This window comes from Neolamprologus brichardi, chromosome 2, assembly GCF_056152115.1.
Source record: "Neolamprologus brichardi isolate AB-2024 chromosome 2, ASM5615211v1, whole genome shotgun sequence".
Lineage (NCBI taxonomy): Eukaryota > Metazoa > Chordata > Actinopteri > Cichliformes > Cichlidae > Neolamprologus > Neolamprologus brichardi.
In genome coordinates, this window is record NC_142105.1 from 33,199,126 (window position 1) to 33,217,297 (window position 18,172).

At 38.1% G+C, this 18,172-nt stretch overlaps 1 protein-coding gene across 5 annotated transcripts in view; it reads right to left on the reverse strand.

Moving 5' to 3' along the window:
• The window catches only part of diaph2 (diaphanous-related formin 2), a 405,324-nt gene that overhangs the window by 143,712 nt on the left and 243,440 nt on the right, over nucleotides 1-18,172 (reverse strand). For all 5 annotated transcript variants that reach the window (XM_087851703.1, XM_087851702.1, XM_087851696.1 and 2 more), the window contains 3 exons: nucleotides 14,994-15,095; nucleotides 11,567-11,806; nucleotides 2,499-2,628 (listed from right to left, as the gene is read on the reverse strand). In XM_087851703.1, coding sequence (XP_087707829.1) covers nucleotides 2,499-2,628; nucleotides 11,567-11,806; nucleotides 14,994-15,095 — 472 coding nt within the window. The remainder of the gene's footprint in view (nucleotides 1-2,498; nucleotides 2,629-11,566; nucleotides 11,807-14,993; nucleotides 15,096-18,172) is intronic.

Sequence of the window (18,172 nt, forward strand, 5' to 3'; positions counted from 1 at the left end):
TTACTGTAAGAAATAATAAATATATATATTTAGGAGAGGATGAAGGTCATGTGTGCAGCTCCATATTACTCTATATGAAATTACTTTATTCTGTTGGTCTGTTGTTTTAGGGTAAATGCTAATTATATTGTATATACTTAATATGACAATTCTAACAAAGCCAAAAGGTTTCCAAAGAAACAATAACATGATTTTTTTCCATCTATGTTTATATCAATAAATCATTAAACAGTATGCGGTTCAAGTAATGTAACATGAAAAACAGCTTTCAATAAATGTGAAAGTAGTTCTGATTTTATATTAAACAGTTGGATTGTACAATGTGCATTCAGATGAAATTAAGATGAATAAACCATTTTAATACATTTTCTATAGCCAGTTTGCCTAAAATGAGACCAAAACCTTGTAAAAGATCAGGAAATAGCGTCAAGCAATTAACCTTCCGGGACCTAATATGTCCCTGAGGAACAACATAACTGCGCTCTTGTTACCATAACGGTTTAAACATTTGTGAACTTCATCTGAAAGTAGGCAACAACAATACATTCAAATCAAACTAGTGGGTGTAAAAACTGTTAATGTCATCCGAGCCAAAAGTGCAGGTACTGTCAGCTTTAGAGCTTTTTAACCGATTAAAAGAAAAGATGTTTCAATTTTTGTGGTTTCTGAGCTTGTTATAAATTCTATAACATATATCAAATAATACACATGTACGAATAAAGAAATAAAGATAACATTTTAACTACCTGTAGTTACATTAACATATTTTGTGTAACGGGAGACCGCCTGCTTGAAAATCCAGTGTAATGTACTATACAGGATGATCGATGAATGGACAGTATGTGGTGTAAGTGAGACGCCGAGTAAACCGCGTTTTGCATCCCTACTTCTTAAATAGATCCTGAAGTTTGTTTTTTTCCCAAGAGGCATTTTTTACTGGTCTCACACAACTAATTGGTTTCTCCTTGAATAATTCATTTCCATGAAATGACAAAATTGATACAATTCAAAATGTGTGCACATGGACATCTTAATATATGCAGCGGTTGAAGACTATTCAGCCCACTTACACAATGGCTGGCAGTCCCAGTCAAGTACATAATTAGTTGAATTAGATTAAATAACCAATTACGAGACTAACAAAGTAAATAAGCCTGCAGGGATTCCACCAATTGCTTGAGAATAGAGTTAAAGTGGAATTAGTTTATTGACAGGCTGAATGACAGCGTGGTCAGACAAACAACTCTGTTCCTGTCACAGAGACAGAGTACCGGCTGACGTCCAAGGATGAAATGTATAAGTGTCCATACAGTACTTTAATTATAATACTTTAATTACATCATTTTAACTCAGTATGAGCTACCATAATGCTCACAAAAGTAAGAGACTATAAGAACATACACCATAGGGGATATTTTTAAACTGGTTAACCCTTTAAGACCTACCATAGAACCAAGTCTGCCAGAGCTTATATTATATTTTTACATGCTGTGGAGCCATTTTTGGGAGCATTTCAAGTTGCTATACATCAATACAACCATTATAGCCCAAATTTTATTCACATGTATGCATTAAGTGCATAGTAACTACATAAATTGCAAAAAAGTGCAATAAACTACAAAAAAATTGAAAATCGTTTTTGTTTTTTTAACATATATTTCTAGTTAGAGAAATTTAAGAGGCTTATCCCTCAAAACTGAAAATACAAAAAAGTTGCACAAACTAGTTTCCCACCACAGGAAATTAATTTTAAGTGTCTTCATAGTTTTATTTTTGAAATACACCAATTTTTATACACTGCAGGACAAACGAAAAATGAATATTATAATGCAAATTTACAAAAAAGCAGCATATGCATCAAAATAAACTATTTCCAGCAGTGCAATATGAGTCCTAAGCATCCCAGAAACGACACAGAAAGTCATAAAGTCAAAGATAACTTTTAAAAACACCAGTATAGGCTCATGAGGCCCTGATGGTAAAAAACTACATTTCCGCAAAATGACATCACTTCCGGTTTCGGGCAGGTAATGGCGGACATGCGATAGTTCGCGCTGATGGACGTAGGAAGTGTTACAATCAGCTGATCGGATCGGCAAAGGGTGTTTCTGGAATATTATGTTTTTGTTGCTGCAAGCGCTTTTTATGCAGTTTTTGCAAAACTATATGTGGAAGGAAACTGTGACCGAGGACAAGCTGATGGCATAAGATGTAAGTACAACTCCTCCGGTTTCATATGCAAAAAAAATTATTGCGCTAGCTCACGTGGTTGCAGAGCTCCGGGATTTAAAAATAGTTACGCAAAACGGAGCATGCAGCTCCGACCGGTTTTAAAGGGTTAAACTATAAAATACGTTGATATCTAGATGGTTGCAAATTCCACTCCACTTTAAGATGTGTTGTGGTAACAGCACAGTAAAGATGTCTATAGTGGTATTAGCAAACTGGTCTGTGACTGGGAAAGTCTTGAGACGTACTATACAGGCAGACAGACGTACCTTTGCTAGCGTTTTCCACGTGCTCCAGTTCATCTGGAAACCTCAAAATTTCAGAGTAGCTCTCTTCACACTTCTCAGCCAGGAAATGAAGAAGTGTTGTATTCTGACTGACAGATTTAGTGTCTCGGAGCTGAAAAAGATAGAAAAAAGATTCACAGATGTTTAGAGTCATTTACTTGAGGAAAACAATGTCCCTTCATTTTCTCAATGAAGGTACATGTTGTCAAACCAAAGGGTTTCTTTTTTAATCCTCAATACCAGGCGCTCTTTTCACTTAAAATCAGTGACTGTTATACGTTTTTAAGCATGGTCTTTTCCCTCATTCAGGTCTGGAACATCTGCCTGCTTCCTTAAATAATCACGTGAATTTTAATTAAAATTGAGTCGATGTAGGCAAGCTTTGAAAAGAGGAAAGTGTTTTTCATCACAACATTTTGGCAGAAGACTATGATAGGAATGGCCCTTTTACTTAAAAGCAGTTTTTATGTGTTCCTGTTAATATACACAAAGCATTGGCTGTCATGGTAATAATAATGCAACTAGTAAGATGTGCTCTAGAGAAAGAGAGTGGAAGCGTGGCTAAATTAGATATAATATTATTTGCTAAAACAATAGATTTCGTGGGATCAACGTATTGTATCTCTACATTATATTTTATTGTCCACAGCCACACTGACAATGTTAAACATAATTGTTTACTCAGAAACACAAGAGGGATTTCTCTGGGGGCTGTTGCTGTACATTCAACAAAATTAGTTCCTAACAAGCCAAAAGCCCAAATTCTGGAGAACTCCGACTCACACTGATTACAATACATAGTGAGAAGGTAAAATAAATGAGAGCCCCCAAAATGTGCAACCAATTACTGAAGACTAAACCGAAACAGATAATAATACACATATGCATGTACAGTATATACACAAATAATAACCCCACTCCCCTGAGAATAAACGGAGCAGGAAAGTTTGAACAAAAGTAATGTACTGTATTTGCCAAGTGTGTGTGAGTCTGTTCATAAGCGGAAGCTTGGATTCTTCACATCAGTGCATAGACAACTTGTTCCATATTCATTGCCCACTGTGATTGCTATGCTGTTTGAATGGCATGCTGGGAAAGCTAATTAGCACAGCCCACCTCAGTGTACTCATACTGATAATATGCATCCTGTAAACAGCCTGCAGCTGGACATGCCCACACATGTACGCGTGGAAACACGTGTGCTCATGCGCACACATTTAGGGAAAGGAACAGGCAAAGAGACGCTGTCACACATCAGCTCAAAAACACACACGCTGTTGTCATTAGAAGAGGATCAATCATCGTTTCGCTAATCACAACTGAATTTCATGGCATTTTAATTGGTTTATTGTCAAACTGTTATTACTGCGCAGAGAAGAGAAACTTCTAAGATTAGTAATATGTAATATGAGACATTAAAATATAATAATAATAATAATAATAATAATGGATTGCATTTATATAGCGCTTTTCAGGACCCCACAAAGCGCTTTACAATTCCACTATTCATTCACTCTCACATTCACACACTTGTGGAGGCAGCTACAGTTGTAGCTACATTGTAGCTGCCTCCTGTCAGGCTGCCCTGGGGCAGACTGACAGAAGCGAGGCTGCCATATCGCGCCATCGGCCCCTCTGGCCAACACCAGTAGGCGGCAGGTGAAGTGTCTTGCCCCAGGACACAACAACGAGACTGTCCGAGCCGGGGCTCGAACCGGCAACCTTCCGATTACAAGACGAACACCCAACTCTTGAGCCACGATCGTACCAATAATAATAATAATAATAACAACAAAATGATCCTTATCTGGGGTAATCACAGACCTATAAAATTGCATTGTATTGTTTTTCTTTATTGTATCAACAAGACTGAGGGACACATTTTGTTTATTCAGACATTATCATCACTAAAAAGTAAGATGATCTGGTCAACGCTGACTGTAGCTGGTAATAGATGTCATTTCTAAAAATAATAATAATAATTTAGAAGAAGGTTTCATTGGGAGTTTGGTCAAACGCAGCCAGGAGGTGAACCATGCTGAAATGTGAATGCGTGCCTCACTGTTTATATTTGTGATTATAACACGTCTCTAACACAGTGATAACATGAAAAGCCCTTCTGGTGGTAACACTTGTGACTCTGTAACATTACAACTGGTGAATACATAAATGTCTCTCAGCCTTCTGCGTCTGTGAATTCGACTTTTTGTTCATTCGATGTAACAGAGTCAGTAATGGGAACAAAGAGTACATCTTCAGTTATTCTTTATTATTCTGTTTATTCAATTATCCACCCACACACATCTAGATCAAAAATATGTGACTCAATAAAACAGCAGTCTACGTTTATATTTTTGACGGCAAATTATATATGAGTCACAAGTCACCGCCTCAATATCTCTGCAACAGGTTGTTCTATCATCCTATCATTCACTTATCGATCTAAAGTATTTGGACACTTTAACTGTTTTATCACATCTCCGTGTTTTGCTTTTCCCACAGGGTAGATGTTGTCACCGAGACAGGAGACTGCCTGTCATCTGAAGACCATGCAAAGCATCTCTCATTATCCGCCACTTTATATTCATGACTTCATATTTATTATACACAAATAACACTCATATGCATCTTTTCAAAATAAGAGTATTGAGTGTTTTACTGAGCCCATCATTTTCTAGCAGTAGTAAACGTGTAGAGGATATAAATGTTGTCTTTAAAAATATTTTAGGGTTTAAATTATTTAACAGGAGACAAACAGCGTGCAGATCATTTTAATTTTTCTCAAATGGGTTTGTTCTTTCTTGTCTGGCATCTAAATATTTCTTCCTGTGCACACAGTTGCTTTTTTTGCAGCACTACTACAGACTACAGACAGGTATCAATTTTGTTTTTACTGCCGTTAACTGGCATGTTTGGTTTTGGCCATGGCCTTCATCTTTCTCTTTTACTTATATCGGACCCTCTCGTATGTTAAGCACTTTGGTATACCACTGGTTTTTAAATGTGCTCTATAAATAAAGTTTGTTGTGGTTGTCTGTAAGGTGTTAAACTGATAGTTCTGTATATTTTTAGATGCAGCTCCTGATGCACTTCTCCTCAAGTGCATCAGGAGCTCTTCAACCATTCCAACTGTAAAAAGAGCAACTATGCCTTGGATTTATGTTTTGAGCACACTCAAAGCTCTTTCTACTATAAGTCTCATTCACACACACACATATATATTCATGCAACGTTTTATCCTTGGCTAAGTACTTTTTTCAACATTCACACTATGATAGATGCATGAGTGGCAGCATATCGGTATCTTGCATATGGATACTTTGATGTATCAACCCACCAACCTTTTAGCTGTTAGACAACCCTCTCTGCCACCTCAGCTACAACGTACACCCTATATTTATCTTGAACAAATCTAGTACACATTGGGATGATGCGCACATTAGTTATTAAGAATAAGGGAATTATAAGGAATTATACATACAGGAGCTGCTTAGCCTTGGAAACCCATGGCACGAGTCTCCTGGTGCACAGTTTTCATGCTGATGTTAATGCCAGAGGACGTTTGAACTGCAGTGCGCTGACTACTTTAACGCACGATGCGCCTCAGCCCTCTTGTGCACTTCACGGCTGAGTGCTTGTGGTCCCTAAATGCTTCCACTTTGCAATAACACCACTCACACGTCATTATGGAATGATAGGAGGGAAGAAATTTGATAAACGGTCATGCTATTACAGTGAACCTTTCAGGAGGACCCCTTTCTTCACAAACATTTATAAAGGCAGAGCACGGCTTCGTGCTCGAGTTCACACACCTGTAACAATGGGGCTGATGAATCTGGAAGCGTGATAAGCATTGTAAGGTGAATTTTCTCTGACATAATAAGACTGAATCCCTAGAACAAGCAAAGTCCTAGATAGCCCACTGTAGCTGCTTTACTGAAATGAAAAAGAAATTGGACTACTTCAATGATAATTGTAGAGTTAAATGAAAAAAACAAAAACAGAAAAACAAAACAAAGCACTACAGTGCCATGTTAAGTACTTGGTAATGGTTTACTATTAAAAAACAAACAAAGAAAACCCTCAAGATGAGTCATGTATGGTTCAAGTATACTGTATTTTAAAGAGAGAACGCTACAATACAGAAGCAGTCGTTGGTAGTAGTAACACATCCGGCTGAGGGCCTCTATAAGGGCAGAAGGACTTTGTATAAAGCCCAAGGTGCTGATGTTACTTTCACATTATTTTACATCAGGATTTTTAGTCAATGCAGCTTTGAGGTATCGTGAGAACTGTGTCAGGGGCTGTGCGGTGCCTGGGCACATGTCAAAGTTCAGAGTCATGTTAATCTCAGTCCATGCCTTGCTCTGGATATTTGAAAGTCAGTACTAAAAGTGACTTTTACTGTCAGAGCTCCGAGCTGAGGAGCGTCTCCTAGGATATCTTACCTGTTATCTTAGATGCGTTTTTTTAAACTACCCAAATAAAATATTTCGTACAATACAGTAACTACTCAGAACTGAATCGAGTGTAAATACATGTCACTACTTTAGACAAATCTTTTCATTTGAAACAGATTGAAAAAAGCTTCATTACTGTGTTGTTGAAAGCAAATTCTGAACAGTTTTATCGTTCAGTCTTTCATAACAAAACCTGATTTGAGATAACACCATTTTGAATCCTTCAGAAGTGCATATACATGAGAACGAAGAGTAGCAGGACATCCAATCCAATCCAATTTTATTTATAAAGCACTTTAAAATACCCAGCACAGGAACAAAGTGCTGTACAGAAAATAAGTTAAAACAATAGAATAAGAGAAAACAGCAAAATAAATAAATAAAACACATAAAACATAAAATTAAAACGGCCCTATATTAAAATAAAAACCAGATAAAACAGTATCGAATCACCTAAAAACAACTAAAATAAAAATAAAAACCAACATCTCACGTGGTGTCAAAGGTCAGGGTAAAGAGGTGGGTTTTCAAGAGTGACTTAAAAACAGATAAAGAAGTGGCCTGTCTGATCTCTAAAGGAAGCTTGTTCCGCAGTTTTGGAGCTGCTACAGCAAAAGCACGATCTCCTCTAAGTTTACGTCCAGTCCTGGGTATCTTCAGGAGCAGCTGACCTGAGAGAGCGGGTGGGTGTATGAGGCTGTAGCAGCTCAGAGAGATACGATGGGGCGAGGCCATGGAGAGCTTTAAAAGTAAATAAAATAATTTTGAAATGAATCCTAAAAGAAACGGGCAGCCAGTGAAGTGAAGCTAAAACAGGGAAATGTGCTCAAACTTTCGAGTGCCAGTTAAAAGACGAGCTGCGGCATTTTGCCTCCTCTGTAGATGACTAATATATAATGTGCTGACCCCAATATAAAGTGCATTACAGTAATCCAGCCGAGCGCTAACAAAGACGTGGATCACTGTCTCAAAGTGCTGCCGTGAAAGAATTGGCTTTATTCTCGTGCAAACAAGTTCCCACTTAAATATGTAGATCGGAAATAAATAAATGAAAACAACAGAAAAACTGATAAGAAAAAAAGTGGCAGTGGGAATATAGAACGCTCACATTAACAGAGGACTGTCGGCCCTTGATTGCTCAATTTAACTCCTGCAGATGGAGCAGCTCAAAAGACAAATATATTGCATGATTACTCATACAACTAAATATCACACTGGATCATAAGAAACAGAGAAAAAAAGCAAAAGAGGCATTTGAACATAAAAGTACACGAGAAAAAAAAAGCTCTGCAAATGCACACTACACTAAAATGTAAGGCTTGTGCTTTGGTGTTTAAAGACACTAATAGTCTATAAAAAGCAGTAATTCCTGGAGAAATACTGTATTTTTTACAAGGTCAGAACTGTCGGGTAGATGACTCCATTCTACCAAGTCAAGCGCCTGCTACACATCCTGTTACGTCTAGCTTAAGTCAAACATGATCATTACCAGGTGTTCTTTATTTGAAAGAACAAATATTCTTTGACTCATGCAGTATTTATACACGTATGACATACATTTAATGTCATGGTCCTGGGTCATGTTGGCCCAGTATTCTTAGTTTTCGTGTGTTTTGTATTTTGTTCTTTATTTATGTCTTGGTTCCTAGGTTGTTTAGTTAAGATATTCCTTATTTGGTTACCCCCCGTGTGCCCCTCTGTGTATCTGTGAACCCTTGTTTCCCCTCCTTGTGTTTTATTCCATGTTTTCCCCAGCCCGTTATGTCCGTGCTCTCTCCTCCTGTCTGCACCTCTGTGTACTTCCTGTTTTACTTTGACAGTCTCCCGTCCGTGTTGCATTTACTCCTGCCGTGTCTTGTTATGATTATCAGTGTCACCTGTGTTCCCCGTGTGCTCCCACTTCCCTCATTAACCCTCTGTGTATTTATATCTGCGTCTCCCTCAGTTCTGTGTTGCGTCCCTCATGACTGTGTGCCCCTCCGTGTGTTTCCTCGTGAGTCACTTCCTTAGTACTTCCCAGTTTAGTTTCATATTATTTTGTATCGCCTTTATCCTCTGTCAGCAATAAAGCTGTATTTTGAGTTCAGTCCTGTTTTCCTGTGAGTTTGCGTTTGGGTCCTCTCCTGCACACAGCCTGATTATGACATTTAAAGATGCAAACTTTCTCTTTCTATAGTCTGAATGACCATGCTTTGTCGAATTTTGCTTTTAAAGTATTTACTGTAATACAGGTATTCTTTGAGCAATATAGTTACTAAACGTCTTGCAACCCTTTAGCAGAATTTCAGCTTGTTTAATATATGTGAGCAGGATGTCAGTGAGTACTCCACAGGATAGGAGACTGAACCAGGGGAGTCAAGAGGTGGAAGGTGAAGGTGGGTCAGCCTGTGCCTTTGCTCTTGCTGCTTATTCCCATCATCAACCTCCTCCATGATGAGCCCATTAGGTACCCTGGACCTGCCACCTAGGAGGCCATTTACTTGATTGACTAAAGTGAGAAAGCAGACTTTTTTCCTTGTCCATCAATAATGGCCAATCAGCCCCCTGAGGCGTTACCAGGCTCTACACTGATATTCCACACTGATTTAGTCAGCTTGCAGGAATACCAAAAGTACAGTACACTACATCCACCACAGAAAAGCTCTCGCTGTACAAGAAATGTGGAGGATTGCTAACTTCAGATACATGCAGAGTGGGGTGGCTTTATAACTATAGTTGTCTAATATTTAAAAAAATCATATGAAGTGAGAGATCATCAGAATACATCAGCTCTATTTTTTTTTTTTTTTAATTCTATTTTTTTTTAACCTCCTAAGACCCGAACTCGTCCACAGCAGCATTTTTAATTTCTCTTTGATATTTGGTCATATTGGAGCCCGATGAATGTAAAAACAAAGAATTACCAGATTTTTTTTAACCTTATTTTTGTTTTTAAGAAAAATAAGAGCCAAATATGAGGATATTAGTTTAAAATGTTGATAGAACAGTAGCAGTATAATGTCCTCGTAAGTGGATATCAGGCCCTTGCAGAGCAAAATTCAGTATTTTGGTCTAAATAACCCAAAATGTGACGTCCACATATCCACATATGTGGATGGCAGGTCCCAGGAGTTAAAGCTGAAGCACAGCTAGCAAACAGTAGTTTGACCAAAAAATGAAACTAAACAGAACAAAATGCCCAAAACATATATTTGAAATATTATTTGATTGTTTTTCACCAGTGCAAGATTGCTAAGCACAGGCCCCACAAGGTCTCAAAACATCCCCCAGTAACTATTTTATTAGTTTTATTATCAGATAAACCTACATCAAAGCAAGAAAAACAAAGAGAATGTTTGGTTGGAGTCTTTGTTCCTTCTTTTATGCATTTATGTGTGTAATATATGTCAGTGTGTTTCTTTTGTTCCGGACTTTTGGTTTTTGCGTAAGTATAGAATCATTAGTGGTTCGATGTTTTAGTAGATTACCAATTTTTTTGGTAAACAAAAGGTTGCTGATTCACTTCCCCTTTGCGGCTGTATCAGGAAGGGCATCCGGCAAAAAATCTGTCAAATCAAACGCACAGAACTACCCACTGTGACCCACTGTGACAGGGGAGCAGCTGAAAAGAGTTTCCTCTTCTTCTACTATGTAAGAGTTTGAGTTGGGAATATGAAAACTCTTTAAAAAGGTGACTTTAGTTGCATAACAAACAAAAACAGATCATGACATTTTAGAAACGACAAAAAAAAGCAAATTAGAAGCTATTACAGTGCATTCACAGAGGTGCAGAAAGTCTGTGTATATGTGTAAATTTATATATTATTATAAATATTGCAATATTGTTGCATTTTAGCCTAAAACATTGGGTGATTACTTATGTCAATCAATCATGTACAATAACAAATGTACTTCAACTTGCTACTTTAAGAGCAACTTTCCTCTTGTGGTATTATTCTATAATCAAAAGATGAAATCCCACATTCATGGTATCATGAGTAACCCTCGCTGTTTCGGCTGTGGGGCTGATGGCTTTGTTGTGCTTTTGTAAGTGTGTGTGCATGGCTGCCAGTCTTCTCTTTCACACCTTTGGATGCTGTGATTTTACCTGGCAGTGAACACAGATGTAGCCTTTGCTGGCAGCTTCATACCTCCCAGTGTTTGTGTTATTTTGTCTATTGAAACATTTTTCCTCCTCCAAGGTGAAAGCTGAGGTGGAGGGAAAATGTTGCTGTTTGTTTGTCTGTCAGCAAGTATGCAAAAAACTACCTGGCCGCTACTAACCTGGAGAAGGTGCAGCATAAACATCGGGGGTACTGAATTTTTGTACAAATCGGGATCACTTAAAACCTTAAATCAGATCAATGCATTTTGAATCATCTTTAATGTTAAAATATGACGAAACTGTGAAAAATTTAATTGTTGCTGATTTAATGATTCTGAATTAATTAGTTAACTCCCTCATGTTCTTATAAATCTGCCATCCTTTAGCTGAAAATCACGCGATACAGTTACAGTTATTAAATTTCACCTTTCATTTTCATTTCTGTTCTCATTTTAGACGTTTAACCAACATGTTTTGTTTTTTTAAATGCGTGCTGTTTACGTTACCTTGCAAAGGAAGCTGACGTTGAAACCGAAGGTTTGGGCGTTTCTTGAGCCGGCATTCATGTAATTGCCAACCAGCAAAACCAACTCCAGGAGTTTGCTCAAACCTTCACTCTTCTTCACCTCCTCACAAGCAAATGTCACATTCATGATGTCGGGTCGGATGTTATTCACCTGCTCCTCAAACGTCAGCTTGAACAGAATGCCGTTGAGACGTGGCCGTAGGAGTTTTACTGAACTCATCTGAGGTGACAACGTAAAGAAAGGATGTAAGTGGCATTTAAAAAATCAAACAAGCACTTTCTTTGTACACCTACTTTTGTAAAATCATCCTGGTTTTGTCATAGTGGAAGCAAATAAATACCCATATTGTGTGCTAGAAAAATATTCTTAATTCCAGTATTATGCAATAATGAAACTTTTTTGTTTTCATTTCAGCTAATTAACAAATGAGTAGATTTTTGACAGGCACACAATTTTCATGGGAAAATCTCACATAGAATAATGCGTCACGACACACAACCCAATGAGCTCATTATCTGGGTGAGTTACCCTCAATATATGTATATGTATTAAGTAAGTAGCAAAACTTTGCTGATTGCAAGCAATTTGTGGCTTACTTGACAAGCAACTGCACTTGCATGCCAGAGCACTCGTTAGACAAATAACCTACAACTATATATATATATATATATTAGGGGTGCAACAATACAATGTATCAAACAATACAAATTTTTAAATTTATTTTATCAACTTTCCTTCTGACGATGCTGTCTGTGTTGAGCGCTCAGTGGATCTGCGCTCGACAGTGCAGCCTAGGCGGAGTAGTCGAACGCAGATTCACTGAACGCAGGGCAAGCTAGCAAGAAGCAACATGGCAAATTGAACCTCCCCCACCCTCATTCAGATCTGGCGTTTGGAACTATTTCTGTTTTCATGTGAAGTATGACCCTGAAGGTAAGCCCGTCATGGACTAAAGTAAAACAGTATGTTGGATGTGCCACGCAATGCTCAATTACATGGGTGGGAACTAGTGCGTTAGCGCAGTTAGCTCGCTAACGTGTTGGCCGTCCAGCCCCACGCACGGGGCGATCCGCGGTAGCTCGTTAACGGAGATTTGCCGTGTTGTGGCGTTAACGTCATTTTAATGAGATTAACGCTGACAGCACTAGTGGGAACACAACTTTTACCCGAGTCATTTAGACAGCCGTTAGCACATGATTCTCCTTATGGGGACCTGATATGTTTAATATGCTGCTGAGAATATAGCCCAGAAGAAGCGTATAGTATAGCTTTTATTTTGGAAAGAGCCATTTCTCTGTAATAAACTCCCTTTTCCAAAGATGAGTGATTTCTCCATCAGATAGGTTTATTTTTTTATTACTTTGTTGTTTCAGCAACATTAAATTTAAAAACTGTACTTTTGAGTTAAAATATATATTTATAATTTTAATAAATTACAAATTAAAAAGGCATGAACATTTTTTTGTATCGAAAAAATATCGAACCGTGACACCAAAGTATCGAACCGAACCGTGAATTTTGTGTATCGTTGCACCCCTAATGTTTATATATGTATATATATATATATATGTATATGTATGCAGATCATCAGCAGCAAAGCAAAAAGGCTTTCTGAATCTAATCATTACAGATTTCAGTGAAGTAGCACTATCCACAATCTATGAGATATTTGACAAAACATTGTGGGTTCATACTGTACACTAAATTTTCATAAAATGAACAAGCAAAAAAAAAAGAAAGAAAAGAAGTACAGAAATCCTATAAAGCTATCCCACCCCGCTATCACCATCGTGTTCAAGCTCAAGTGTAATACTGCTGCAATAAACTGCAAATCTACCATAAACATGTTCCACGTTCACACAGAAATCTATTAAACGGATTTTGACTTAAATAATATAAAACACAATATGTAGAAATACTAATCGGGTGAAAAACAAACAAGAAACACATACGATATATAGCAATACATACCCATAATCCCCTCTACCTTAATTCCTTGCAGGCGCAGCTATACACACTCAGTCACTTACTCTCCATCACAAACACATGCACACACATTCCTTCTCTCTCTTACTTGAAATGATTTCTCTACAATAAGTACAAATTACACACTGAAAGCAAGCATATTGGTGACAGCTTTGGTAGAGAAAAGCTTGAACATAGCTTATTTCCCAGGGGAACTAAATATCTCTACAATGAGGCGCTACTTCATCAGTGGGGCAGCGTACGATCACATTGGTGAGCTCATGAGGGAAACTTGCCACCCTCTGCTTCATTACATCTTCCAAAAGACACAGACAAGTAAAGAGATAAATAGTGTAATGTAACATATAGCTGTGAGCCCGAGGTCTAACATTTAGCTCCAGCATTTCTTTTGTAGACCTGTATAATGTATCTCTGTGTCTTGTTGTAAAGTTACCTTTAAAGAACACTTTCTTTTACAGTTGCCTAAAGTGCTGGGTTTTCACTTGGTAAGTGGATGGCAAGAGCAGTTAATTAAAAAGTAATTATAGCTGTAACTATGTGGAAAGGTCAGAGTAGCTTGATGATGTACTTTCCATCTCCTAGAATAGATTTACAGTAAAACAATTTAACCTGACTTTGTCAGTCATCCTCAGTAGTAGCTGTTTCAATTAGAGGACAAGTCCAAAGCTGATTTTGTGTATATTTATCTGCATTTATTTGTTTGTTTATTTCAGTCGGTTCAAAGGTGATTCGTGGTTACAAAAGTCTCTGAAAGGTCTGTGGCAATTTGTGAATTACAAAAAAGAACAATAAAATAGGACAAAGCTCTTTATATGTCTTGCATATATGTATATGCGTACTCCGATTAAACAATTATAGTTCTTCTGAGTGCTAGACATGAAGATTACTTTGTGAAGTTGTGATACACTATAACTTTATTTATCTTACCACTGCAAAAGACAGAAATTTGGCTGTTCATGGTAAATTGATTAGAGGATTGGGAAACATCACCAAGCCAACTGATGTCAACTGCGTACCTTTCAAAGGACTTTATTACAGACAGCGTTGGTAGCCTCAGGGTGTGATTTTATCATGAGACAACATTGACAGCTGATGTCAAAATATGGCATTCAGTAAGTTCTTGATGCAGAATCCTAATCAAAAATGATTGAACTGTTCGTTGCTCAAGTCAAAAGGACGCTTTCAACTACAGCCTCTGTCATTTGGAAGTTTTGCTTTTTTCTAAAAACCCTTGTCATAAGCTACCAGTGTCCAAACCAAGCAGCTCCCCAAAAAAGTGAGAGTGTAATGAAGTAAAAATTCAATTTTTAAACAGTGTATGCTTGCAAATATTTGACTATAACATACAGGGAATGTGATTGTGTAGACTGTTTTCTTGTTGGAATCTGGGAGGCAGCGAGCACCGGAAAATGATACTCACCACAATGCCAAACTGCTCTGACTCCACAAGCTCCTCATATTCACCCTTTAGTTCTGCAAGCGCATTCAGCTCTTTCTGCTCTGGCAGGTTCTTTATCAGGTTCTAGAAATGGAAGAACACACACCCACACACCCACACACACACACACACCACAACAACAGAGCTACTGTTAATGCAAATGTAATTTTCTCTTCACATCAACATGAAAATCATTGCACAGACACGGAGGACAGTTTAGCTTACACAACAAGATGAGAAAAAAGTCCACAACAGCTCTTTGCTTGGACTCACACTATTGTGTTCCTGTTTAGTTTACTAGGTTAGTAAATAGTAGAGGTGGGAATCACCATACATCCCACGATACAATATTATCACAATACTTAACGCACGATACGATATTATTGCAATTTTTAAAATATTTTGCGATATTCAGATTCTGTACATAAAGATAAACTTTATCAATATTCATTTTCTCTAATATCAAAGTCTCACACTCAGTCTTTCTCTCATTTCAGTTTGATTGTTGACAAACTGAACGGTTTGTATTACAGTCTAGTCCAACTTAACTGAATCAACCATCTGGTACAATTATAGCTATTCTGAACTATGCAGTTTATGAAAACTATGCAGCCCCTTCAGCAACTGAAGAATTTGAAAGTAAATTAAAACAAAATAGAATTTTACATTAAATAAAAAAGTTTTAAACTTCATTAAAATAAAACATGTCTTAAATTAAAATAAGTAAACTGTCATGTTTATTGCTGCCAAAAACAAGTTAAACACATTTGGACAGTGAAGGAATGTCAGGATTCTTGCTCAGAAAAAGGATCAACATGCTCTGAAGTCAGAGCACAAAAACCTTTTTTGTAACAAAGTATCGATTTCTGCTGTCCCTGTATCCATACATTATTAGCAAACAAAATATCACCATGCTACACAGTATCGATTTTTCCCCCAACCCTAGTAGATAGTTTGAAAAACTGCACATGTTGCCTCATGGACACATGCCTTTCCTAACAAGTCAACCTGCAGATGAGATCCAGATCTACAGTAAGTAGGTAAACTTTTAGTAAAATGTATTTCTACTTTCTACTCTACTTCACTACTTGATACCACTAGAGTGCTTTGTATTTTCCTCAACACCAACCAACAACCAAAAACACAGTACTATGAATAATCAACATCAATTTGGAAATGCAAGAGAAAGAGAACTATGAGCATCATAACAATGAAATAGTTTATATATCGTAATAACTTAAGCAGGATATTTCTTAATGAAAGCAAGTAACCACAGCAGGCGTTGATAAAGCTGAACTGGTATTAAGAGAAGAAAACAGGGTCTAAAATGTGTTTCTTCATTCAACTATAATACAAGATTTGGAAAAATCCGAAACGCTGATAGAAGAAACTTGATCAATAGAAAGTCCAAACATACAAGTGGCCAAGACTGTGAAAAGGTTTTTGGCTTTTTTCTAATACAGTCATGATTTTATTCTTTGAGATTTGTTTTTTTATTGTTTATTGTTATTTTTTCTTGAATATTACACTACTACCTCATTTTTTCTCCCTACAATGACCCTGATTGCTGTTGTAGCTATCAGCACAAAGACATAATACTATGCTTTGTATCAACATTTATTCATATAAAGCAGCATGAAAGCCTCAAAGTAACACATGAACTTTGGTTATTTGTCATGGTCCTGGGTCTGTGACCCAGCGTTCTGAGTTAGTGGATTTTCTAGATTTTTTTCTTATGAATTCTACGCTTGGTTAATTTCATTATTGTTTCTTGTAGCCATTCCCTCGGCATATTTAGTCTTCTTCTGTTATACATTGTGTAAGAGCAAGTCCTTCCTTAGTGTTTCCCATCCTCTTGTGTCTAGTTTTCTGTGTTAATTATAAGTGTCTCCCTGTGCAGTTAGTCTTGTCTCCATGTTTATTTGCCTCTGTTACCCCAGTCATGTCCCTGTGTGTCTATCTGGGTCCTCTCACCCTCTGTACGCAGTCAGTCTGTGTGCGTCTCTCGTGCTTCCTGTCTTATTTTGTCAGTCCTTCGTCCTGGGTGCATTATGTTCTGTTCTGCTTCCCGTCTCATCAGTCGGACTATGTTCGGCTGTGTTCCCCAGGTGTTTCTGCTCTGCTCTGTTTCCTCCTTCCTTGTATATATTGTGTCTCCTCATGTCTGTTCCAAGGGAGACGAGCTGAAATGCTCGACATTTCCACCTCAATGCCGCTGTGTGGCTCGCTGAAAGTTTCGAGTCGGGGGCAGTCGGAGCAAGAAGATACTAAGCTCCCGTGGTCGCTGCTCTTCTTTTGCAGAGCATTTCCCTGTGAGTGAGAAAGACCTTTCCCCTCGTGTTCACGGTAAGTCAAAAACTGTTGTTTGCTATGCAAAGGACCTGATGACTGTTCAGTGTACCACTAGCCCATCAAAATCTAACATTAAAAGTGTGCATCATGTAGCTGAGCCACTCAAGTCTGCAAAGAGGCTGGGCTAGCGACTCGAAAGTCACTTCACAGTTTACTTCCCTGAATTATCCTCTTTGAAGACTGTTTACTGTCAATGTGTGCTGGACTATCAAAAGACTGTTTTTGCTCCCCAACCTGCATCAATAAATTCATAAATACAAAGACTGTTGTGCTTTTGAAACTGGTTGAGTTTTTCCACCTGTGACTTGGGCCCTGTTCCAGTTCCCCCAGCGGGTTGGACATAGCTCTCTCCCACACCCATACCTGTTCCTCGGGTGGGAGTGGCTGGTGTCCAGTTGGCCCCTGCAGCGGTCCCGGTTCCCAGGCTAAAGCCAGCTGGGACCCAGTCCACCTCTGGACTATCTCTACCTTCAAGATTAGGCTTCAAACTTTCCTTTTTGCTAAAGCATATAGTTAGGGCTGGACCAGGTGACCCTCAATCCTCCCTTAGTTATGCTGCAATAGATGTAGGCTGCCGGGGATTCCCATGATGCATTGAGTTTTTCCTTTCCAGTCACCTTTCTCACTCACTGTGTTAACAGACCTCTCTGCATTGAATCATATCTGTTATTAACCTCTGTCTCTCTTCCACAGCATGTCTTTATCCTGTCTTCCTTCTCTCACCCCAACCAATCACAGCAGATGGCCCCGCCCCTCCCTGAGCCTGGTTCTGCTGGAGGTTTCTTCCTGTTAAAAGGGAGTTTTTCCTT